Genomic DNA, 24,106 nt, shown 5'->3' with positions numbered 1-24,106 from the left:
CCAAAGCATGTCTCAAATTCCTTCTCCTCCAGGCGCAGAGGATTAATATATACACACACACACACACAGCAAGGGACCCAGACCCAAACAGCAATCGCCTTTGGGGTTTTCTTTTATTCCCTGGGGGAAGGAGATGAGAATCTGCCTGCAGCTCAGTGCTAAGGGGCTGCAGAGCCCTGCTGTGCTTTCCTCATTTCCAAAGCAGAGTGCTGGCACAGGCTGGCAGTGCTCCCCAGGGCACCAAGTGCTCTCCCATTCCAGGATCCACAGCAAAAAAAAAATGAAACTTGCCTTTGCTCTTGCGTTGCAGCAAAAGGAAAAGGTCACTGCCTGGGTCTGGGGAATGTCAGCCCTCCCAGCCTCCTGCCACATGTCCCAAAATGGCCCTCCAGCACCACAAACAAAACCCGAGCAAGCACCGAAAGGTTAGGCTCCCCAGGCTTTGCTTTTAACAGGACTTAGGTGGCAATTACCAACCGATGGATGTCGGTGCTTAAAATCCCTGTGGATTTCATGATTTGATGTTGCAGAGGAATCCTGCAGTGGGATCCCCAGTGTAAACCTGGGAAATGGCCCCTGTGTCCCCCGCTCCATCCCAGGGGAGATGCTGAGGGATTCCTGCCTGTCCCGTGCTGCTGATCCCAACCCCCCGACTCACCCCACAGCCAATTTCCAGCAGCACGGCTGTGACTTGCTGGGAAATGCCCCCAAAAAACCATGCGAGAGCCCAAGGGGCAGAGCCAGCCCCATGCCCTGCTGCGCCCCCAGCAGAGGGTCCCCAGGGCACAACCACGACGCGGTGACAATTGTCAGAGCGGGGACAGGAGCAGCAAGGACACAGAGGAACATCAAATTTGGAGGCGACAGTCATATTAACGGCAGAGAGAGAGTTTAAAAAATTCATTTCCGTGCAGCATGAAACTACATTTTGGGGGAAAGGGTTTCCAGCAAAGTCAAAAATTGAAACCGTTTCATTTGCAGTCAAGCACAACACTGTTTTCAGGTCAATTAACCCACGGGAAAGAACTATTGCTCTAGTGGTATTGCTTCATTTAGGAAACTTGGGAACAAAATTGTTGGGCTCTTTGGAATCTCTTCCATTCCTTCCCCTTTAACCTGGACCAAATTTGCTCGATGAGTTCACTGCAGGTTTTTGCCCAGCTCTCCCTGCTGGGGTAGCCGGGTCTGGGGATTTGGTCGGTAGCTCCAAAGGGCTCTCTCCTTCCACATCCCCATCCCGGTGTCCTTCAGTAAATTCCCTTCACTCGCTTGTTCTCCGGGTCAAACGGGGACTTGGTGTGTGCTCGGGCCGGGTAGCTCACCCCCATCCTCTCCAGCTGGTAGCTGCCGCTCTTCACGAAATCCAGCGAGACCTGCAGGGCAGAGCCACACCAAACCCCCCCGTTACGCACTGTGAGGTGCTGGGGGACAGCAGACCCCCCCCTGCCACCCCCCTGACCCCACTATTGGGCTCTCCCTGCGCTGGGGAACGCTCCCCCCCCACTCTTCAGCTGTGCTTTCTGCAGAAAACCCAGCTCTGCCATCCCAGGAGGATGCACGGAGAGGAGGAAAACAGATTTTTAAAAGCACTGAGCTAAAAAATAAATAAATAAAAACAATTCAGTTTTTCTGTCCTTTTTTTTTTTTTTTTTTTTTTTCAGTGGATTTTTTTTTCACCAGCATCCAATGCAGAGCGCACTTAGGAGCTCGAGTTCATCACGGGGTGGGTGGCAGGGGGATGGCACACCCCAGTGGGGTCGGTCCCCGCTGTCCCCCAGCTGGGCACTGGCTGCAGGAGGAGACCGTGGTGGCAGCCAGGATGTCCCTGCTGCTGTGACAAGCCCGAGGTGTCCCTCCTGCAGCACCAGGCAGTGCCGGTGCCCGAGACACCCCAATTGAGGGCAGGGTCCTGGTGCAGCTCCCGCTCCCCTCCCGCACAGCCAGCGCCTGCCGTCACGGCGTAAATCAAGCGGGAGTTATCGCAGGGAGCAGAGAGATTAAGGCTGCACGTTAACATCTGCTTAATGAGCGCTGCTTCCCACGGGCACAACGCAGCTGCCAGGGCTGGGGCCCCGCAGCGCAGCCCCCTGCATGCAGAGCTGCTCCCCGTGGCACCGAGAGCTGCTGGCCCCACTGCTGGCCCCACTGCTGGCCCTACTGCTGGCAGAGGTTTCCCCATGGCAAATACCCGGGCAGGGAGAAGCACTCAACGTGCCCAGTGGGATGCACTCAGCACCGCTCTGCTGCCTCGCCGCAGGCAGGAGGGGACCGTCCCCGTGCCACCTCCATCCCACCGCCTCCGTCACGCTGCCTGGGGCAGGCGGGGGCGGCCGGGAGAGCGAGATGTGGCAGGGAGAGAGTGGGAAAAGAAAGGAAAGGAGAAAGCCAGATGTAGGGGAAAGCATTTGCTGTGGTGGGAGGGGGGCACCGGCTGCAGACCCCGCTGCAGCGCCCAGCTGGAGCCTGCTGCCACCTCCCAGCCTTAGAGGGCACCTGCCTTCCCCACAGGGACAGCCTGACCCCCCTAAATGCTCACTGAAGCATTCCTGCACAGCTCCCCATAAGGATTTGAGCAGCCCCGAGTCCTGCGTTCCCCTCTGTGCATGTCCCTGTCCCTGTCCCTGACTTGTGCTGAAGCAGGGAGATGAGGAAGGGTCCCCCCAGGGGGGCTTCAGATACCCCTCCAACCCCACACTGCTTGACTCGGGAGCCTCGCGCTGACACAGGATTAAAAATCAAAGCAAGCCAGAGGATTAAAGCACAAACATATGTGCTGCAACAGGGACAGCCCCCGGGGACGTCACCCTGAGCCCTCTGTCCCCACGCAGGCTCCCCGACCTCTGTCCGCAGCACGCCGCTTAATGAGGGCACCTCATTTACACCCCAGGAGTCTCGGGGGGTTAATTGAGAGCCCACTGCACTCCGACTGGGCAGTCGATCCCCGTAAAATAACTTAATTCACCGCTGCAATTAAACACTCGCTTGCAATTAGCATCTGAGAGCACGCGGGGGCCAGGCGGGGTGGCAGCCGGGACGTCACCGGTGAGGACATCGCCGCCCCGAGCCGTGGCATCGCTCGCCCCCGCGTCTCACGCTGCTATCACTTCGGGGGGGGGCACGGGGGGTGCCCCGTCTCGCACCCCATCTGATGGCAATGTGCTCGTGCATATGGCTTCGAGCAGAAGCTCTGCGCTTCCCCTGCCAAGCCTGGGGTGCAGGGGCAGGCGGCGGCGCCGCCGCCCATACTCACGGGTCCCCCCGCGGGGTCGCGGATGTAGCCGTAGGCGATGGTTTTGTCGATGGCGAACCCGAAGTCTGCCCGGCGGATGTGGCCGACCACCTGGCCGTCCCTCCAGATGGCCTCCAGGCCGAACATCGGCACCTTCCTGCGGGGCCAGAGCAGAGAAAACATCGGGAAAAATCCGCGTTAGGAGCCCACAGGCCAGGGGGAAAGGGCTGGAGGAGAAGCCCGTGAGCTGGGGATCCCCCCTGGCACGGGGGCTGCTGCCCCACAGCCCCCCCATTCCTTCACCAAGGCCCCTCCAGCCCGAATTGCAAAGCCTCCCCCCTCCCTGTCGCAGCGCTCCCAGCTTCCATTAACTACCGAGCGGGGAATACGTGGTGGGATTTAAATTAGAGATGTAATTAGAGCACGGAAAACAGCCGAGCGAGCTGGCAGCCGAGCTCCGTGTGCGCTCACGGGGTGCGGGGGCTGGATGGGGAGCGCTGCGGGTGCTCATCCTGCCACGTGTGGTGCTGAGCTGCCCCGAGCAGCCGTACTCACTCGTCGGTGGTAAAGCAGACGAGGCGGCGGAAGATGCCCGAGGATTTTTGGGCTTCCACAGCCTCCCGGCCCAGGAAGGGGATGCCGGACTTGAGCTTGCAGGTGAAAGCCAAGCCTGCTTCTAGCGGGGTGTCGTCGGGGCGCAGGTCTGCGTGCCAGTGTCTGTACCCTGCCAAAACCAAGCGTGGGTCTCCCTGCCTTGCCAGCAAGCCTGGGGTGAGCAATTTGGGAGACCAAGACACCAGCCCTGCCTGTTGGCCACCCCTTGGGTCACTTGGCCTTGGGCAAAGCACCCTCGAGAGGAGCCCACAGGTGGGGAAGTCTCAGCAGCACGGGGCCAGCTGCACCCCAAAGCTGGGCAAACCCCATTTGCCTGGGTCGCCGAGCCAGAAGCAGAGCAGGAGGAAAGGGAAAGCTGCCAGGAAAGCCCCAAACCTTTCTCAATGCTGAGGCTGTCGATGGCTCTGTAGCCGGCGTTGGCGATGCCGTGCCGGGCGCCCGCCTGCATCACCGCCCGGTACACCTTGACGCAGTCTGCCCGGGGCACGTGCAGCTCCCAGCCCATCTCGCCGACGAACGACAGCCTCATGGCACGGACCTGAAAAGCACAAAACCCCCAAATCCCTGGGGATGGAGCAGGGCTGAGCAGCCTGGCAGGGGCTGCTGGAGCTCCCCAGCCAGCCTCGCCACCCACCAGGGTGAAAGCCAGCTTGGCCGGCAGCGTTGCACTCATCCTGATTTCGTGCAAGGCTTTTCTTTGCTCTTTGTGCCACGTTCAGAGTGAATTTTTCATCACTGGACAAGCAAAGCTGCGCAGCTCAAAACCACAGCTAAGAGGCAAGTGAGCCCAGAGATGGAGTCTCCCTCAGTGCCCCCCTGCTTGGTGCTGTCACTGGGGTCCCTGGGGGACACAGGGGTTGTGGTGCTGCACCCTGCAGCCAGCTGTCCCTGTGGTCAGGCTGCGGTCAGCAGCGATGCTCCCCACACCAGCCAGGCCTTTGTCTCCCTCTGCTGATCCAGCTACACCGGAGGAAAGCCCGCGGGCACCACTTACGCTGCATCTCCCCAAATCTGCTGTATTGCCTGTTGGCAGGGAGACCTATCCCCAGCAGGACTTCGGGGCTGTTGTCCCCCAGGGATGTGTCCCCCAGGGATGGGTCCATGTGCACCCAGCAGCCGCATGCTGTCACCCAAAGGCTGAGCCCAGAGTCCCCATCTGCGCCCTGATCACCCCATGGGGCTGCTCAGGTTCCCCTTGAAGACACGGTGCCCCAGAGCAGTACTCTTGGCAGCCCAATTAGCCAGACACTGAATGCACCAAACACCAAAGAGGGATGAGAAGACAGCTTGGTGCTCCTCGGAGCTCTCCCTCCCTCCCTGCCTGTGCTCCCCAGGGACAGGAACCACAGAAGAGCCTGGGGCAGCACCGTGATGTCCTGGCCCTGCTGATATCCCCACCTCTCTCCCAGGCAGGCAGAGATGTGCCCTGCATCGTGCCATCCCATAGCCCCATCAAGCTCCTCTGCACTCCCAATGCTCCCCAGGCTTGGGGACATTCCCTGGAGACAGCCCTGGAGCCTCAGCTCTATTTCCCTCTGGTTCATCCCTTTGGATTCATGTTTTTTTTTTTTTTTTTTTTTTTTTTGACGGGGTGGAAGCAGAGAACTCTCCAGCCCTAAGGGGAAATCTGGGTGCCCGCTGCTCGGTTGGCACAGCCCGGGGTGGGGAGGCGAGGGCCGGGCTCCGCTTCTCCCGCGGGTTTCCGCCAACGTCTCCTGGGAGCAGGCGTTCCTGGTAGGTTTCAAACGGAGCTATGAAATAGCATCAATTTCGGGGCCTTTGAGCAGCAATTCAAAAGCATTTAAGTATTCTAGAAAATGAAAACCTGAGCTTTACCCCGCAATCCAGCAGGGAAATTCAAGCGGGGTCCTTTCGCTGCTGTTAAATACAATGAGAGACGCTATATATAAATTCGCAAACCAATCGGTAATTTCCAGAGTCATTAGCTCCGCGGGACTTCTCCTTTCACTCCAGCTGATTTTGCTCAACTACTGAGTTAATGCACAAAAACCTCAGCGATCGCTTTTTAAAGATGCTGGGTTTGGTTTAACCCCACTGCAAGGCGATAACATCGGGGTGGGCTTCAGCTCGCCGCCCCCAGGAGCCTCCCTCCGCCTGTCCCTGCTCGTGGCGACTTCGAGGGCCCAAAGGTGCCCCCCCAAAGGATGCACGGTGACCTTACAGCTACAGCAACACCCCCATACGAGCTGAATCCTCTGCACGCTGACCTGGATTGCCTTCAGGCTTACGGGGTGACTGCTCCGACATCAGCACTACCGAGCACTTCAATACATCCGTATGAAAAGAGCTCACTTTTTTTTTTTTTTCCCCACATAACTTTAAAAAACCAACTACAACAAAAATCCTACACTTTGCAGCCCTGCGAAGCATAGAAAACATTCTGTTTTCTCCTTTAATTCTGTGCCAGTATAATATTACCCATTTCACAAACCTGAAAATTCACTTTCCTTTCCTTTCTGTCTCTGCTCAGATGCCTGCAGTTCAGGTGCTGGCTCTGCCTGGGAGGGCAGAAAAGCTTTTTCTTTTCTATTCTTTTTCTCCCTTTTACTTTTTTTCATAAAATCAGGGCATTTGCACTCAAAAGGAGCCCTATGATTCCTACCAGCCGTTTCTACCTCGCAGGACTGGATTATTTTCTTGCAAACTTGAAGGGAAATGCAAATAAACCCATCACGCTCCTGCAGACAGGAGCGTTCATACACCTTTCAGAGGGCTAAGTGGATTATTACAAGATGTTATCGGCCTGCCACAGACATGACGGGGAGGATGCGGGGAGGATTGCAGCTCCTCAGCGGTGACAGCGACGTGTGGCAAGGGGGACAGCCTGCAGCAAGGGCTGGCCTTCGGGTCCCCTGCGCCACCGTCCCCTCCCGTATGCTGGATACAAAAAGGGTTTTTGGCCCCTGCGTGGTGACATTTTGGAGGATTCATCTGAATTAGGCAAAACCTGTGCCTTAGTTAAAGTGCCCTAAGCCCCGGCTAGGCTCTCCCTCACAGCTCAAGTAGCCTTAATTTGATTTTGCAGCAATCCCTTCAGCAGCCAGCTGCATTCGAATTAAAGCCACTTTAATTCCAAATGAAAAGTGTCCGCGTGCGGCTTAACCCAATTTCACCGATATGCCAGGCCTGCCTCCCACTGCCTGCTCTCACCGCCGCACCTCCAGGAGGATGCTCAGGGCCGCCAGCCTGGGCAGGGGACAGTTAATTTTGCCTTTAATTATTTAAGGCTAAGAACACATCCAGACAATTTTCTCACTTCTTTTCTGATGCTATACCAGGTGCCCGGCTGTTATTTTCTCGAGTCCCTAGATCTGGGAAGAATTTTAGTGAGTCCAAAAATTGCGTTATTCCCTGCAACGCTGTCAAGAAGCACAATGAACTTTTTTTTTTTTAATGCTACACTCACTGTTAAGCCAATTCTGGCTATTTGGAGAACTGATACCATCCTGCTACTTTATATAATCAGTTTCTAAAGCTCAGAGGGCATTCTTAACCAGGATTTCTACTCACAAGGGCTTAGCTCGAATTGACTGCGTAGGTCATCAAGCAGACAAACACAAAACTGACATCCTGCTTCTCTCACCGTCTTGCTGAGCGACGGTCTTGGGCAAAACAAACATCTGAACATGTATCAGCTTTTCCGTGTGTCAGACAGCAGTGATAAGCCCTTTGAATTTAGAAAATCCTCTGCAACACAGCTCCCTTGGGGCACGCAGCGGGGCTGACTGCCACCGGCACCCCAAGGCGCTTCCCGTCCCCTGGCGCTGGCCCCGTGGGGCTGAGCCCCAGGTTTTGGCCATCTCTGCGCTTGCATAACCGCTGACGTGAGCCCCGAAGTCTCGGCAAACGCAGGATGATCTGCGCTGGAACGGAAAGCTTAAGGTTGTCAGACTGTGCCTGTGATCAAATGCAGCGAGGCATCAGGCTGCTGAGCCCTTCCAGGGAGCCGTGACACATCTCGCATTAAATTACCCCCCCCCCCCCCCATCTTTTTATATATATTTTTTTAGGGGTAGGAGGAAAAGGAAGGGATCCGGAGTGTCAGATAAACCCATCACCAGTGCTCGTCCTAATCTGAGGGAGGATTCTCTTGTTCCTTCACCGCTGCTGCAAACCAGTGGCCGTGCCCAGAGAGCGCCCAGGCACCCCCAGCTGGAAGAGCAGGCAAGAGGGGAGGAAAACACCCCGCTCCCATTGTCCTTTTTGCTCTTTTCCAACAAAAAAACAACCAACCAAGCAGAAAACAAAACAACCAAACTCCCCAGCAGCCCATTGCAAACTCCCAGCCTTGACAAGCCGCGGGAGCTCGCGTGCCAGCCCCGTCCTACCGTGCACCCTGCGGCCCTCACGAGTTTGTGGGTGGAGAAGGGGAAAGCCTCGTTGCTCAGGTCGGTGTTGAGCACTTCTTGGAGGACGGCACGGCTGCAGGGAAATAACAAAGGGGCCGTGGTGAAAGGAGGTATCTTGCTAACCCACTATTGATGGCCATCACCCAACCTTGCTGTCCCATCCCGGCTGGCTGCCCCTCTCCCTCCAAACGGGACCTAATGTGGGGAATCCTACTGAGGGAGCGGGGTGAGGAGCAGGGGACGTGGGGCTGGGTGTCAGGGTGCCTGCTGGGGGTCACGGTGCTCCCCCCACTCACCTGAGCGGGCCCTGCAGGCTCATCATGCCCAGCTCCTCCGAGCAGTCGATGAGCTGGCACTGGAGCTTCATGTCCTGCAGCACCGCCGTGATGTGGGACCAGTTGTGCTGTGCCACCGCCCCGCCGATGGCCAGGTAGTAGCCGTCCCCTGGAAGAAATCCCAACCCCCCAGCGTCATTTTAGGCTCAGGGGCGTTGGGTTGGGGTGATGCTCAGCTCAGCTTGGGGCTGATTTTTGTCTCTGGATGCTGAGATGCAGCCGGGGGTGTCTCTAGCTTGCACAGCCTGGGGGGACCTCAACAAAAGGGGAGGTTAAATGGTGCTGGGACAATGGGACAAGGAGCCCTTCGTGCTGATTTTGCTTGTGGGGCTCAGCTAGCGAAGGGAAAACCGAATGACCTTTAAAACCTGAAAGAAGAAAGAGTAAGGGTCTCCAGAATGTGAAATCAAACCCCCCCCACTGCAACCTCACCAGGGCTCAGGTTTAGGGTGGACAGGCAGGGAGGCATCTGTGTGAACGTGAGCAGGAATTTCATGTTGCTGCTAATCCTGGGCGACAGCTTCCCAGGGATGCAGTTTGGGAGCCGATTATCGCATGATCGATCGCCCCTCTTCCTTCCCCGCCACGACGAAATTGCTCTCTGATAACCTGTCATAACGCTAATAAGTGCAGCCACCTACTGTAATTGGAAAAATAGACTCGCTTCTATTAAACTCCTCCGGCACCCATCAAACCCAGCAGCTCCGCCATCCGCTTCCCATCACCTGCGGGTGCCCTGGATGAGAGGGATGTGGGATGGGCTGTGGGGTGGGAAGGGCTCGCTGGCACCATCCCCAATGGGATGAGGGTGCAATGGGACCAGATACCCACTACAGCAGCATCTAGCACAGCGTTGGCAGCGCTGCTGGAGCCCAGCTCGGCGCCCTCCTCCCCTGCTGCTCCCTAATGTCATTTCTGCCCCCCGGGCTGGCTGCTCTGCTTCCTTTCAATTCCTCTTTATGGCAGCTGATAAGGGCTTTGGGAGAGGTCAGAGCAGCCAGCCAGGGCTGGAGAAACCCAATAAGACCGAGGAGCGGCGCAGGCCCCCGGCACAAAGGGGATAATTGGGTTACGGGCAGCCAGGGGTGGAGGTGGAAGAGCCAGGTGGTGCCATTAGGGAAATGCAATCACCCCGCTGCCTGCGGCCATGCATGGTCCTGAGCATGGCGGGGATGGAGGAGCTGCTGGTGGACCCTGAACTGAACCTGCCACCCTGGCCCCCTGGCCCCCCGATGCTGGGAACTGAGAGCATCCCAGGGGGCTGCTGCCACGTGCCTGGTTTGTGGGCACAATGAGGGTTGCAGGCACGGATCCTAACATCTGTGGTGCTCTTCCCCGCGATGCTTAGCTGTTTAACTGCATTTTAGCTTATTCTGGGGGCTCAGTGAAGCCCTGTGACCCTCGTATGAAAGCAGAGACCCCCAGTTCTGCATTGCTGAGTACCTTGGAAGGCGGGGGCCAGGGGGGAGCCCGGCTCCCCGGGGTTGATCCTGCTGACGGTCAGGTCGCTCTCCACGCCGCCGCGCTTGTTCAGCATGCAGGTGTACACGGTGGAGCCTGCGGGAGGGGAGACGGCGCCGCTGCCCACCAGCCCTCCCCACCAAAACGTGTCCTAATTCTTAAATAAAACACCACTGCCTTGGTGTGCCGTGCCCTGCACTGTGTGCCCAGCACCAGAGACAGGAGCAATGCTTTTTTTTTCCTTAGGTTTTGTGTCGGTTCCTGGCTCAGAGCACGCTTCCCACAGCACTAATAGGAGCAGGATCCGGCCTGCGGGGAGGCTGGGCAGAGAGCTTGCTCCCACACCACTCCCACACCCTCTGCTAAAGCAGTTTGGAAAATAAAAGCTGTTTTGGGTCCTCGCTGTGTGTTTTGGTTCGAGGTGGCACTTCCCAGTGGAGGCAGCAGTGGAGGCCCGGCGGCCCACGGGCGGAGGCCGAGCCTTTACCTGGCGCTTTGCTCACGTCGGCGGTGAACAGCCAGTTGGCCGCTTTTGTTGCTTCGGGGCCGACCAGGTAGAACTTCCCGAAATAAGACATGTCAAAGAGAGCCAGGGCGTTCCGGCACGTTAAGCATTCGTTCTTGATCTAAAATTAAAGCAAACACAGTGCTGAAGCCGTGGCGCGCTCCTCTCACTCTGCAAAGGGAGAGACGTGTGAAAGCCATTTATGTAAGGAGACACAGCACCCGAGCATGCGCCTGGTGCCTTCAAAACAGCCCTGAAAAACTCAGGTGTTGGATGTAGCACATCTGGCAGGCTCCCCCGTATGCCCAGTCCCATCCGTTATGTCAGTACCACAGCGAGAGTTACCAATAATAAGTCAGATTTTATCAAGTTGGGTATTCCTTCCCCCATTTCCCAGCAGGCTCCCTCGCCCCACAGCGTGTGCTGTTTATCTGGATTTGGGGGCCAACACTGCAGATGGATCTGAGCTTCCCTGAGTTGGTTTCAGCTCCTTACTTTGGGAAAGCAGCGACAAAATTCACAGGGCCTCTATGCCAAGGTTTCCAAGCACAGGGCACACATTTCACTTCATTTCTTTGGGGACATTTTGCCCAGTTTTAGGCAAGCCCATGCTTTCCTTCCCTCTGAGCCTCACCAGCTCTTTGCAGGGCTGCAGTGTTGCAGGGGCTCTGGTGCTTCCAACACCCCCAGCTACAGAAACACCCCCCAAAACCCCCCCTACACTCACGGTGTCGTGATGGGGGGGGAAGTCAAAGGTGTACTCGTCTGCCAGCAGCTGGTTGTAGGCGTAGTCCTTGTGGCGCTCCTGGCTGTAGGCACCGTAATAGTCATAATCCAGGACCTGGGGGAGAAGCAGGAGGACAGAGGGCACTGGAAAGACCCCCTCAAAGCTGAGGGCTGCCCCCCATTCGGGGGAAATACGCCTGCTTTTGGGGCAGCACACGTTGGGCACCATGCTTACCGGAGCTGCTCCCTTGGGGCTGAACCAGCCTGGCCGCTCCCAGCCGTGCCTCTCCTGGAAAACACAGCCCTGCTGCAGCAGCTCCTACTTGAGACAAAGAGAAATGGGAAGGAAAGGTTAAAAGCTGCCCTTTTCACCAAGCCCTCCTGCTTCAGCCGGCGGTGCCGAGGTTTTCCACCTCCAATGGATGCTCAAAACCCGACTCATAAACCTTTGGCTCTGGCTGTCAGCAGCCAAATGGAAAGAAGGGTCACCAGCAGCCAAAATCATCTCTGTGGGTTGTCTTTTAGAAGAGCAGAACCCCTTGTCTGCCTACAGACTGGCTGATCTTTGTGCCCACCCAACAAGGGTATTTGTCTCAAGAGCATCCGACAGCCAGGAGCCCTGCAGCCCAGCCGTGCCCTGCTCCAAAGTCTGCACGGCGGCACACGAACCACTGGCCGAGGGATGCTAAATCCACACAGCACGCTTCTCCCCAGTGCTTTCAAGAGTAATTATACAAATAACATCCAAGATTCATATGGCAACCTTCTTGTTCCTCCTCTGTAATCTCAGGAAAATCTCTCTGCACGCGATTAATTAGGGATCCATTAAGATATTTTTGTTGGGTGCCTCCGTTCGGAAAAGAATAGATTTTGTTGAACATTTCAGAAGTGATTCAGTGTCTATTTATAAAACACAGCACATGTTCTGGAGCTGCATGTACAAATACCAGGCTGTCAGTCAAATGGGCATCGCCTATTAGACATGCTATTAAAAAATAAATTGCATCCTCGGTGACAGAAAACAACCGAGCTGTCAACCAAACATCGGGGGCCGGTGGGGAGGAATGTCTGTTGTTCTGCTCGAGCCTCTGCTCGCCATCAGGAGAGGGATGCTGTGAGGTGAATCCTCTCCCAGGGATAAGGGGCTCAGAAAAAGAGGCTGCACCCTGGCAGGACGGGGCCACCCCGGGAGCACTGGGGGGCTCTGAGCTCTGCTCTCCACTTGCCCCTTGCCCGGTGACCCTCACCAAGCTCTTAAAGCATCTCCACAGCACGCTGTTTTGGAGAGTGATGTGGCTAAGGCCATGCCTTCCCAATGCTTCAATGCATCTATTTATTTATTTATCTTATTTTTTGGCAGAAGCACGGGCTGCCTGGAGGGTCCCTGGGGTCTCCTCACCTCGTGCAGGGGGTCCTTCCTCATGTTGCGCCCCGCCAGCGGCTCATCGTGGGGGAAGACAACGGAGTAGTTCTTGGCGTAGGACTCGTGGCTCCGCTCCCGGATCCAGCGGTTGTTGTCCGTGAGGGACTGGTGAAACCTCCTGGAGGGCACAGCAAGACAGGGTGGCCATCAGGACAAGCACATCAGGACAAGCACATCGGCTTGCTAGGATCCCTGGTGCCCTCCTGGGCATGGCCCCCCTGGCCGGAGGAGGTGGCTGCAGCTATTGTGGTGTAAATTTGGGATCCCTGCTCCCTTTTTATGGGTAGGAGAGCAAAGAAACCAAAAATCGCATCTTTTGCCCATCAAACTGCTCTAGCTCATCCCTGTGGCTCTACCCACTCAGTGCAACCCACAGCCCTGGTCCAGATGGATTTACCAGAGCTGGATACAGTCCTGCTGGGGGAAAACAAGAAAAAAATAGGAAAATTTATGTTAATTCTGCTCTGTTTCAGCGTTGGGCCAGCCTCAGAGAGCGTCTCTCGCAGAGCCCAGTTTTAAATGCAGCCCCGAAAGGGAGCGAGCCGTGAACATTCCTCACATTTTTCATCCAGTTCTCCCCAGACTGAAATATAAATAAAACCCAAAGCATTTTAAATTTGTTTGACATATTTTCCTTTTTCAAGCAGAAAAGCTCCTTGAAGGAATGTGCTGGTTCAGCATGTGCTGGGGGGCTGTTACTGGAGCCCCCTAACTCTGGCACCGGCACCGCTCAGCTGGTGCCACCTCTCCTGCCCCAGCTCTGGCAGGGGACTGGTGCCCAAATTACCCAGAGCCCCTCCGTCTGCAGAAAGGCAGCCAGGCAGCAGGCAAAAAGCAAGACAAAACGTGATTTATAGGGCCTTTTAAAATGTCATTTTCAGGTTTCTTCCCCACTTGGTGTGTGCAGTGTGGAGGCGGGCAGCAGGGGGATGGCAGGGCCGAGCACTGCAGGCTCTGGTGCCCCTTTCCCTCCTCCCACCCTCCCCTTCTCTGGGCACCCAAAAGGAGATTTTCCCAGCCCCCAGCTGAGCTCAGTGCTGGTGGCTGTTTCCCAAATTTTCACCCAGGTTGGGGCTTCCCAGGGCGAAGGGGCAGCAGGGACCAGCACTGCTCACAGGTCGTACTTTCGGGTCATTCCTCATGTAAGACCTGGGAGCTCCAAAAATGCAAGCAGTGTGCCCCAAAAGCAGCCGTGGGCAAGCCACGAGTCAGCTCCGTGGGGACAGCTTGCCCCGGCAAGTGTCAGTAGACACGTGGCAGGTGACACTTAGCATGTCACCGGCACGCCGGGCACCCGCCAGCCCCGGCCCCATCACCAACACGCTGCATTTTGACAGCAGCGAGAGGAGCAGCAGCTGCCAGATGAAATATTTACAAACGAGCGTTTTGAGAGGATAAATATTTAAATGTGCAGAAAAAGGAGTTATTTAAAGAGGAGCTCAGTAATCATCACCAAAATAAAAATTTAAAAATAAATAAGGAAAAAAGGGGGACTGACATCAGCTTGACAACTCCAGAAAAGGCGAGACACCGAGAGGACAAAACCCCAATGATGTGCGTGGCCGTGGTGCCCCAGGGGACAGCAGCGGGCAGAGCAGCTCCTGCTGCACGTCCCCATCCCCACGGCAGGGACGGCGGGGCCATGGGGCTGCTGCCCGCTTTGCAACCCGGTATGTTAATGCAAAGCAAAATCTGCAGTGTCTGGAGCCAGCGTGGCACGGAAGGTGTGTAAAAGCCTTGCCCCAACCCAGGCTCCTGACCCTACAGCTGTCCCTGTCCACCCGCTTGTTTCTCTCTTCGCTGCAGCAGCAGCACCGACCTCCTCCCTTCCCAGGCTGATTCTGTGCGTGGTTTACCAGCAGTGCCATCAAAACAATGGGATTTTAACAGCTTTGTCCCCAGCAAGCTTGTTGCTGTCGCTAGCAGCCCTATAAGAAAGCCCAAACCCAATCAAACACAATCGAGCAAGTCAAAAGCAATTACGGAGCCAACATCTGCACCGCCGAAACCTCGCAGCCCACGTCGTGCTGCGGAGAAGGGAAGGTAATCTATCTCCAGCTGAAAACATTACCCCCGATGATTAACTTAGAGGATTAGGCACAGCACTAATTGAACAACAACACAACCCAAACGCAATTACCCTGTCCTTTCTCATCACTGCAATCTCCTCGCGTCTGCTGGAAGCTGTTTGCGTAGAAGCGGAATGAGGCAAATGAGATAAACCCCAGGTGTAAATTCATTAAAGCCATGGGGCGTAATTGATTCTGGCTTCTCGGGGGGACAGGGACTGTGGCACGGACACCACCGGACATCAGGTCCTGATGCCAGCACCCATGGGTGCTCGAAACCCATCCCCAGGACCTCTGAGAGGTGATGGGTGCCAGAGGAGCCTTGCCTGATGTCGTAGCCGTACATGTCCTTCTCCGGCCGCCCGTGGACGATCCAGTGAGCCAGCTCCCTCCCGCAGCCGCCTCCCAGCATCATCCCTGCGGGAGAGGCAAGGACCCAAATGAGGCCGTGAGGCCAAGTGCCCCACGCTGGGATGCACGAGGAGGTGTTTCTCACCGTCCCTTACCAGCGCTGTTGAAGCCACAGCCAAGGAAGAAGCCGCGGACTTCTGGAGCTTCCCCCATGAGCGGTTTGTGGTCAGCTGTGAACGACTCTGGGGGGCAGAGACGGGGAGCATCAGTCAGGGCAGGCATCCTGGGACACACCGCCTGCTTCAGGAGCAGGGACCATGGGCTGGCCTCATCCTGCTCCTGCTCCCAGAGCATATACATACGGATACATCCGTGTATTTCCTCCAAAAGCTTGCACACGTGTACATGTACGCACACACACAGCACTGCCAGCAGCAGAGGCTGGTGGCACAAGGCAGCTCCTTCGCAGCCCTGCACTCTGCAAAGAGCCCCCACCATCCCATCCTGCCCATCACATCCCCAGCAGCCGGGCCGTATTTCATTGCCATTGCTATTTTTCACCTTCATTGATTTCTGCTGGGAAAATTCATGAGTTTAAGCTGCTTGGCTCAGCTAAGGGGCTGCCACCGATGCTGCCCAAGGCTCCTGTGCTGACGCCAGCTTGGGCGGGCAGCCCCCATTCCCTATCCAGCCCCAGCCTGGTGCAAATCCCACAATAAGGAGCGCAGAAAACACCCTGATGGAGACGTGCAGTGCTCCCTGTGTTGAGGTGATTTGTCCAACCATGCAAAAAGCGAGGGGAGGCACCTGCATCTGTGCCCAGCTTGGTCCCCCTGACTCCTGGCCTCAGCAGCAGGCAGCTCCCCCTACGAAGGATGGGTTTCCGAGCAGGGAGAGCTGCTCTGTTGGTGAAATACTTACAGCAGAGCAGAAAGAACAAGTGTTTGTTATTTGCTTCAGTCCAGCCTGACTCAGCTGTCGCGAGCAGAGCAGCAGCTCGGCTAAATCCAGCAGAGGAGGAGCGCTGACCCTTTGGAGGTTACCCCCCTGCGCTACAAACACCAGCCGTACATCTATAAGCTGTCAGCTCCCCGCTGGAGGCCACCAGCTCCTCTTACACCGCAGTTCAATCAAACATCAGCGCCCAGGGCCATGGCCCCCAGCTTTACAAGCCATGTTTTACCCGCTGCGGGGCCAGCAACATGCCCTACTTTCCCTCTGTGCACAGCCCAGCTCCGTCCCCAAGGGCCTCCAGGGTTTCCCTCTAAGTGCTTCAGCAAAAAGAGATTTTTTTTTTCAGCGTGTGGAGGATTTCATGGCCAAACCAACCGTACAGGGCCTGGGTTCAACGGCGGCATCACCGCCGGGGCTGCAGGACAGCGATGCTGCTGCCTTAAACTCTGCATCTTGCATTGGGTGCAAACCTAACAGCAGCACCCCAGAAACCTGGAATCCCAAGGTTGAAACAAGAATCTAAATCCCAGAAGAGCAGCAGACACTGCCTGAGAAAACGTGTCTCTCTCCTCTTCCTGCAGCTAGCCTGGGGTGCCACCCCTAGGAAGGAGCCACCATTGCAGCCCAAGCACAGGAGCTTTCTCTGCTCCTTCATTTCCAGCCTGCACCAACTCCTGCTGTGCCCAAGCCCACTCCTGGGTCAGGCCCTGATCCTGCCAAGCCCCCAGGTGCTGGGGGTACAGCCCCAAACCAGCCATGAGGCAGCCACGGATGCCCCACAAGATGCTTGTGGAGGCGCACGGCTGCCACGATGCTGCCACCGCTGCGTTACCTGGCCCGCAGACGGTGGATTTGATGCCCGTTTTCTCCAGCACCGGCACTCTGTTGATGGCACCCTCGATGTGCTGCGTGAAAACATCCCAGTCCAGGTCAAAGAGGCCAAAAGCAAATTTCTCGGATACCTGAAGGTGGGAAATGGGAATCAGGGCACAAAACAGAGCACAGCTAGTGGCACTCCCAGCTCTGGCAGCCTCTGAGGCCACGGACTCAGATCTCTTGGGGTTTTATGAGCAGCCAAGGCACAGAGGTTCAAAACCAGCAAGAGCTCCCACCCAGGCTCTCTGCAGCCCTTTGTGTCCCCTGTGTGTGGTGGGCAAGCCTCTTGGGGACCACAGGAACGGGAATCTTCACCTCCTTCTGTGTCCCCTGGCAGAGTCCCTCCTCCCCGGGATGGAAAGACAAACCCTCGCTGCCCCAGAAAAACAAAAAATAATGCAGCCAAAGGGCTGGGACAGAGCCTGAATTAAGGCACCTGGCTAAAGGGACCCTGCGGCAGGCCAGGGGTGGCACGGTGGCCTCCAAAGTCCCCCCAGCCCTATTCACCCTCCTCATCTCCTCTCACACCCGTGTGCCTCATGCCTCCAGCAGGGTGGGCGCAGGGGATGCTCAGCCCTGCTCTCCCCACCAGCCGTGAGGTTGGTGCCCGCAGGATGGGCTTTACGTGAGCGGGGACACGGGGAGCTCCTTTCTGCACCCATCCTGAGGCTGTGGGTTCCTTGTAAAGCCTCCTGTCCCCACCCCAGGGAGTGCTCACCTCCTCCCAGAAGATGGGGTTTGACTCATAGCCGCCCACGGAGAGAGCATCGCCTTGGAGACGGAGGTACACCGAGGCATCGTGGTCGCGCACGTTCGGCATGTTCTGCAGTGGAGAGGGGGACAGAGGGGTCAGGGGGGGATGAGAGGACCCCCAGGCCCCACACGTGGCCCCATTTCCATGGGAGAAGTCAAGCAGGGTGAGCAGGCACCCGGCCTGCATCCAGCCTTCATCACCCTCCGTGTCCCCAGCCCAGCTGGGGATTGAAGTGAGGGGGATGGAAGAGGAGGCCCCGAGGGTTGCATGCTGCAGCCTTTCCTCCCCAAATCCTCTTCCTCGCTGTGCTTGCACGGCCCAGAGGAGTTACTGGGGCAGAACCACAATCCCTGGAATCGTCCCTTCTTAAAATGGGGCCTCGGGGACTGCCGGCTCAGGCACAGCCTGTGTCAGTGGGATGGAAACTCAGGCAGGTGTTACTCTCCGAGCCTTGGCACCTGAACGGTGCCCAGGAGAACTCCGAGCGGTTCTCTGCAGCCAGAAGGCGAGAACAGATTTCTGCAGCTGGTTTGGGAACGCCTGGAGAGCTACAGCTCTGCCTGGGGGGGACCAGGGCTGGTTCAGAGACTGTTTGGCATCCTCACGGATGCTGCTTTCAGACACCAAACACACCAGAGACCCTCCAACAACTCTACCGAGAAAAATAATAATAATAAAATTATCTGCGAGTCATAACATGGTTAAATATTAAATCTGGCTCTGATCAGGCAGTCGGCTACCAGGAGGAGCCGCAGGGTGCCTGCAGAGCCTGGCCCAGGTTTGTGCAGGGGGATGTGAAGTGTGGTGGTAGGGGGGGGTTCTGCAGGTCCCTGGGGGGGGCTGTCCCACCTCGCGACCCACCTGAATGCCCTCGATGCGCTCGGTCACCACGTAGGCGTGATGCATCGCCACCAGCGGCACGTGGACGCCCGCCAGCTGGCCCAGGGCACGTGCCCACACCCCTGTGGGGACACAGAGCCCGTCGGGGGGTGGCAGGGGGACAGGGGACGGAGCAGCCCCCCGACACCCCAGCCCCTGTGGCACAAGGCAGAGCGGCTCCGCCGGCCGCCCCGTACCTGCGCAGTTGACCACGCAGGGGGTCTGGATGGTCCCGTGGGCCGTCTCCACCGCGTGCACCCGCTTCACCCCAAAATCGTCGGCTCTGACCTGGATGCCGGTCACGGGGCAGTTCTCTATGATCTGGGGGAGAGGGAGGAGAAGCAGGGTCATGGCTGGGATGTCCCAGCTTGCCCAACATCCAGCCCCAAAAGCGGGAAAGGTGAGGCTGGGCAGGGCTCTGGCCCTGGCCATCTTCCTTTCCAGTTATTACTGTTACTACTGAAAACAGCATCACTCTCAATTCCACCCTAAAACCACACCTCTGCGCACCCACAGCTGCAGGGGACACTCATTATTGTTGTGCCTTGCCCATGATGTGCCTAGGATGAGCCAGCAATCCTCACTTCGATGGGTGGATTGTGTTACCTGACCCTAAAACCCAGGAACCTGCCTTGGGCTCTGCCTCATCTCACTCCTAAAGGTCTTCTCTTCATCCTGGATTTTCCCTGAGCTTATGGTCCCTGCCAGATTTGTCTCTGTGACCCCAAAAGCCATCAAAGAGCACAGCATTTTTGCAGGGCAAAGCCCTGACCCTGCAGGAGCAATTCTGCTCCCTGCGGAAGGAGGAGCTGGGGAAGGCAGAGGCTGAAAACTCCTCCCGGGGTCAACAGGCATTAATTAGTAATTGCTAATTAGGAATTACCGTAGCACCTCTGGCAGCTGCTGCTCTGGCAAGAGTGGAGCAGGTGCCGGCGGGATCCATGGTGCCGTCCTTGGGGACGTAGAGCGTGCCGTACAGGTCGGTGACGTTCATCAGCGGGTACAGCTCCTTGGTCTGCGCTGGGGACAGGACGTAGGACTCCACGCCGTACACCTTCCCCAGCTGCCAGCCAGACAAGAAAATTGGGAAAAGAAGCAGGGAATGAGAGCCTTGGCTCATCCCATGCTTCTGAGGGAGTTGGAGAACCCACCGGGACATGTTTAGCTCCCCAAATGCTGCATGGCCCAGGTGCTTCACTGCCCCAAGGCAAGCCCTCCAGCCAGGGCAGTGGGAAGGTCTGCACAGCTTTTTAGGGCCATACAACCCCATATTCCTATTCGAGCTGCCTGTGCAACCCCCAAAATAACGCTACCGCTATCTGAAAGGGCGAAAATTGCCAGCTGGATTCCATCCTGCCTGCTTGGCCAGCATTTTGCCTGATTTTATCAGCCTGATGGAAACCAGGAGGCCACCATGTCCTGGGGGGGTGACACTGGGGGGGCCGTTCCCTACCGACATGAGCCTCTTGTACTCGTCGAGGCGCTGCTTGTTGGAGGCGATGAAGAGCCCCCCGTTCTGCACCCAGCCCGTGTGCAGCCCCGTCTCCGCCGGCAGCTCCCGGCTGACCACGTCCCGCGTGTGCGCCAGCAGCTCCACCTCCACGTCGCTGGGACGAAGCTGCCACAGCAAACCTGGGTGGGGGACAGCCCGGCCGTGGGGCAGGCGGCTCTGCATCCCCTCCTGACCCCCCCCATCACCCCAAAACCCCAGGGAGAGGAGTTCTGGGGGACTCCTGGCACCACTATCCCGCTTGGTGGGTGTCACCCCGCTGTGGCACTTGCTCCATCTCGTGGCTACCTCGGGGCTCTACAAATTATTGGTTTTGATTTTTTTTTTTTTATTTTTAAATGAATGGGAGAACAGGGTTTCTGGTGGGGACTACCCCAAAAAGACACAAAACCCCACAATGCGCGTTGAATTAAACTCGCCTAGTTCCCCTCTCCCTGCCAAAGAAATTGGATTAAAAATAATAATTTAAGAGTGGAAATAAGTAAGAGGGGAAATAAACTGTTTAGTTATTCTCTGATCCTATTAAAATATATATATAGAGAAAAAATGGGGTGTGTTTTCCTAATGGAAAGTTGTGCCAAATGGAAAAGCAGAACCCTGAAATTCTCCACGATTAAAGCCAACCCCCCCGGCGCACCCAGAACCTACCCGTGCCATGGGTGGGCTCCATCCACCCGTCCCCAGCAGTGGGGTCCTGTGTAACCCCCCCCCGCCCCGGTCCCGATCCCAATAGCTCACCAGCCGTGTGCCAGGTGGTGCCCGACGTCAGGCGGTCCCTCTCCAGCAGGACCACGCTGGTGACCCCCAGCTTGGCCAGGTGGTAGGTGGTCTGGCAGCCCAGGCTGCCCCCCCCGACCACCACCACCTCTGCCGAGGGCGGTAGGGGCCGGCTGGGCCCCGTAATCTTGGTGCTTTCCTCCTTCAGGGTCTTCTGGTAGGGGACGTTCTTCTCCGCCGGGGGCCCCGCGGCGTTGCTGAAGGGCCGGGGGCTTCTCCAGGGGGCTGGCAGGCGGCGGGGGGCGGCCGCCCGCAAGGCGCAGCTGATGTAGGACATGTCGACCTGCGGAGCCCCCAAACGCCTCGCCAGGGTGGGCAGGGGGGGCCCTGCCAGAGGGTCACCGCTGGTGGCACCCGTGGTGGCATCGTGGTGCCGCGCAACGGGTTGAGCGGCACCTCGGGGGGGACCTGGGGCAAGGCTTTAAGCCAGGCTCCGTGGACCCCCACCTGCAGGAATCGTACCCCAAAGGGAGCCGGGGAGGCTTCCAGGCACCCTGCAGGGGGGCCCGGCTTTAAAAAAAAAAAAAAAAAAAAAAAAAGGAGCTTGGAAACGCACAGGTCACGGCAGCTCCTGCGCCTGTTCCCAGCCCACAGAAACCACCCCCTTTATAATGTCTGTTTGTGTATTCAGGAGGCACCACAAAGGAGCAGGGGTTGCTCTGTATCAGAAGAGGGCAGTGCAATGGCTGCTGGCGGGGACAGGGACAGATAAAGTCCTCCAGCCCAGTGCCTGGGATCCGGGGACGTGGCTCGGGGTTTGCTCTGGCTTTGGAGCAGCTTGGCCCCACAAACAGCAGGCTGTAATGGGGTGGCACTGCTCTCCCTACACCAGCTGCAGCTGGAGGCTTTTACAGACCTCGCTCCTGCAGGATCCTGCTCGCTGCCACCCCACAGCCCTACAAATCTGGGAAATCCCACCCGGGATATCCCACAGGAGTTCCTTGCGGGGTTCCCCACTGCTCGCCGGCTCCACTCACCGGCGACGCTTGCTCCGAGTGGTGTTCCCTGCCGCGATGGCCGTGGGGCGCCTGCCTTCCTCCGATGCTCTCCTCCTCCTCCTCCTCTTCCGTGCCGCTGCCGTGAAAACATTAACCAGAGCCGGGGGCGAGCGGGGCCAGCTGAGCGCTTCCCCTGCCCCGACCGAGCTCTTACCCGCTGTTGTTCCTCCACCGAAGAAGAAAAACTCAGGGGGAGCCGAGGAATTCGAAACGGAAGGAAATTCTCACTTTTCTCCCCAGATCAGCGCTCGGCGGAGAGCAGAGAGCCCGGCTGGGGCCAGGAGGGGCTCGCAGCCTGCAGGGCTCGCTCGGTGCCAGAAAGCAAACACAGAGAGCGCGGCGAACATCTGACCCTCCTGCCGGAGTTCCCAGCAGTCACATTGAACGAGCAGAATTAAAATGCGTTTAAGCCAGACCCGAGAGCCCAAAGCGAAGGTGGGAACACCAAAAAATTTCATCTAGAGGGGGGAGGAAAATAAAACTTTTCATTTAGCTCTCACAGCCCCAAGGCTCTCACAGTCCCTGCGCCTCCTGCCCAGGACTCACCCCAAAATTAGGGCCTGTTTGGGCAGGAGGCGCAGGCGGTGCAGGCTCCTCAAAGGCGGCTCTGAAGGGCCGGATTCTGCTTTGGGGGAGAAATTTGGGGTGGGTGGAGCCGTGGCTGGGTCAGGGGCTGGTGAAGTTTGGGGCTAGGCAGCGTCGCGAGCCCTGAGTTTACTGCCTGGGGGCTGGGGTTTGGGGTGCTTGTGGTGGTTTGGGGGACTCGTGGTGGTTTGGGGGACTCGTGGCAGTTTGGGGGGCTCGTGGCATTTGGTGGCATCACTGTCCCAGGAGCCACCCCCATGTGTGTGCTGAATGCACGCCGTACAGGGGCTGCATCCAAATTGTCCCAGTTCAGGAAGGGGTTGAATAGCAGCCAAGGGAGGAGGGGGTAGCTGATCCAGAATTAGCCCAACACAGCCTTGCCTTTTTTTTTTTTTTTAAAGACAAAACCAGTTTCTGGTTAAAGAGAGCCCAGCAAAGTAACCAAAGAGATGCGAACAAGTCAAAACTCCTGCCCGTGGTGGGGTGTTGCTGTCTGATGGGACCAAGCTGTCTCGCCGGCATGTCCTAACTACAAACACGGCCTTTGGGTTAGAAAAGACCCAGAACAAAGCAAGATGAAGCATGCGTGGAGCAGAGCAGCCTGAGAAGCTCCGGATGGGGCAGAACAAGGCCCTGGCTCCAGAGCCTCCGAGCAGCGGGGCCCTGAGGGAGGTTAATGTTTTCGGTGGTCATAGAGGGGATGTAAAATGTTCAATCCTTTTCCTGTAATGCTTAGATTAATTAGGAAATAAAGGGGCAGAGCGGTTTGCATGTGCCAGCTGGAGCTTTCCAGGTCACAGAAAGCATCACGGCTGATGCACATATGGACTGCCCGAGCGTGCTGCAAGGCTGCAGCGGATCAGAGCGCGCACGAAGCCACAAGGATGTGCCATCACCATCACCAAAGCCTGCACTGGCGTGCACAGAACCCTCTTCACACCTTGCAGTCTGAGTTTGGTGTCAGGAGAGCACCACAGCTGCATGACACTGAGCAGAAAGCACCCTCGACCCCGTGCAGTCCGTAGCTTGCCGAGCTCTGACCTCGCCACCCCCTGCCTCAGTTTCCCCACCCCGAGCTGTTCGGATCCTTTGCTCTGGGGTCCCAGACAGCCACTGTGCTGGTGCCCAGGGCTGACCAAGGTGCCCGTGGCAGGGAGCAGCGGGGCGGTGGAGGGAGGTGGCCACACGCTGGCCGGCCACAGGCCACCGGGGCCATGGGGCGTGCTGGGGGCCGCGGCACGGAGCAGGAGTGGCTGTTTGCAGAGGGCAGCCAGCAAACGCAACCACCCCTCGGCGCCGTGTTTGCTCAGAGCCCCAGTGAGCCCAGCTCATGGGGCAAGATTATATCAGCAGCTGCTATTGCTGCAGAAAAAAAAATGATAAAATAAAATAAAACTTGTGTCTGGTGCAACCGCCTCCTCCCTCCAGGGTGCAAGCAGACAAGGGGCCGCGCAGGGCTGGAGCCAGCTGCCAGCCGTGGCTGGGGGCTGGAGATTTATCGTCCTGTTAATGCCCTTGGGAAGGCTGCTCCTGGTCTGGTTACAGCGCCTGGCTGGGCTGGGCACGGGGAATAAACGCCCCATTTATCCCCTCCGTGCACACCCCGGGGGGGTTAGATGGAGCCGAGCGGAGCCGGCTGCCGCGACACCCACCTGGCCGAGGCTGCTCCAACCACCCCCGGAGGGTTGG

At 57.4% G+C, this 24,106-nt stretch overlaps 1 protein-coding gene across 2 annotated transcripts; it reads right to left on the bottom strand.

Moving 5' to 3' along the window:
• Positions 1–867: 867 nt before the first annotated feature.
• On the bottom strand, positions 868–22,130 carry SARDH (sarcosine dehydrogenase). 2 transcript variants are annotated; one of them, XM_082775458.1, is made up of 22 exons: positions 21,987–22,126; positions 21,812–21,908; positions 20,796–21,117; positions 20,001–20,179; positions 19,431–19,610; positions 18,745–18,868; positions 18,530–18,630; positions 17,633–17,737; positions 16,871–17,000; positions 15,240–15,326; positions 15,060–15,150; positions 12,641–12,782; positions 11,477–11,560; positions 11,243–11,356; positions 10,498–10,636; positions 9,993–10,106; positions 8,511–8,658; positions 8,194–8,287; positions 4,220–4,382; positions 3,785–3,953; positions 3,251–3,386; positions 868–1,373 (listed from the first exon to the last, which is right to left on the bottom strand). In XM_082775458.1, the coding sequence occupies exons 3-22, from the start codon at positions 21,109–21,111 to the stop codon at positions 1,248–1,250; spliced, it is 2,742 nt and encodes a 913-aa protein (XP_082631584.1). In that variant the 5' UTR covers positions 21,112–21,117; positions 21,812–21,908; positions 21,987–22,126; the 3' UTR covers positions 868–1,247. The 2 variants fall into 2 exon arrangements, with proteins under 2 accessions (XP_082631584.1, XP_082631585.1); XM_082775459.1 differs by lacking the exon at positions 3,785–3,953 and having other exon boundaries at positions 21,987–22,130.
• Between the last annotated feature and the right edge of the window lie 1,976 nt (positions 22,131–24,106).

The sequence above is a fragment of the Aythya marila genome (genome assembly GCF_965140915.1).
Source record: "Aythya marila genome assembly, chromosome: 19".
Classification (NCBI taxonomy): Eukaryota; Metazoa; Chordata; class Aves; order Anseriformes; family Anatidae; genus Aythya; species Aythya marila.
The sequence above is the reverse complement of the archived record's forward strand: the minus strand, read 5'-3'. Positions and strand labels throughout refer to the sequence as shown.

What these genes read in the sequence shown, in the direction of transcription:
- SARDH (XM_082775458.1), bottom strand. Translation starts at nt 21,111, where the DNA reads ATGTCCTACATCAGCTGCGCCTTGCGGGCGGCCGCCCCCCGCCGCCTG. An exon ending in CACCACCTGGCACACGGCTG is followed by an intron (nt 20,180 to 20,795) that starts GTGAGCTATTGG and finishes TCCCCCACCCAG; the next exon opens with GTTTGCTGTGGCAGCTTCGT. An exon ending in GGAAGGACCCCCTGCACGAG is followed by an intron (nt 11,561 to 12,640) that starts GTGAGGAGACCC and finishes TGTCTCAAGTAG; the next exon opens with GAGCTGCTGCAGCAGGGCTG.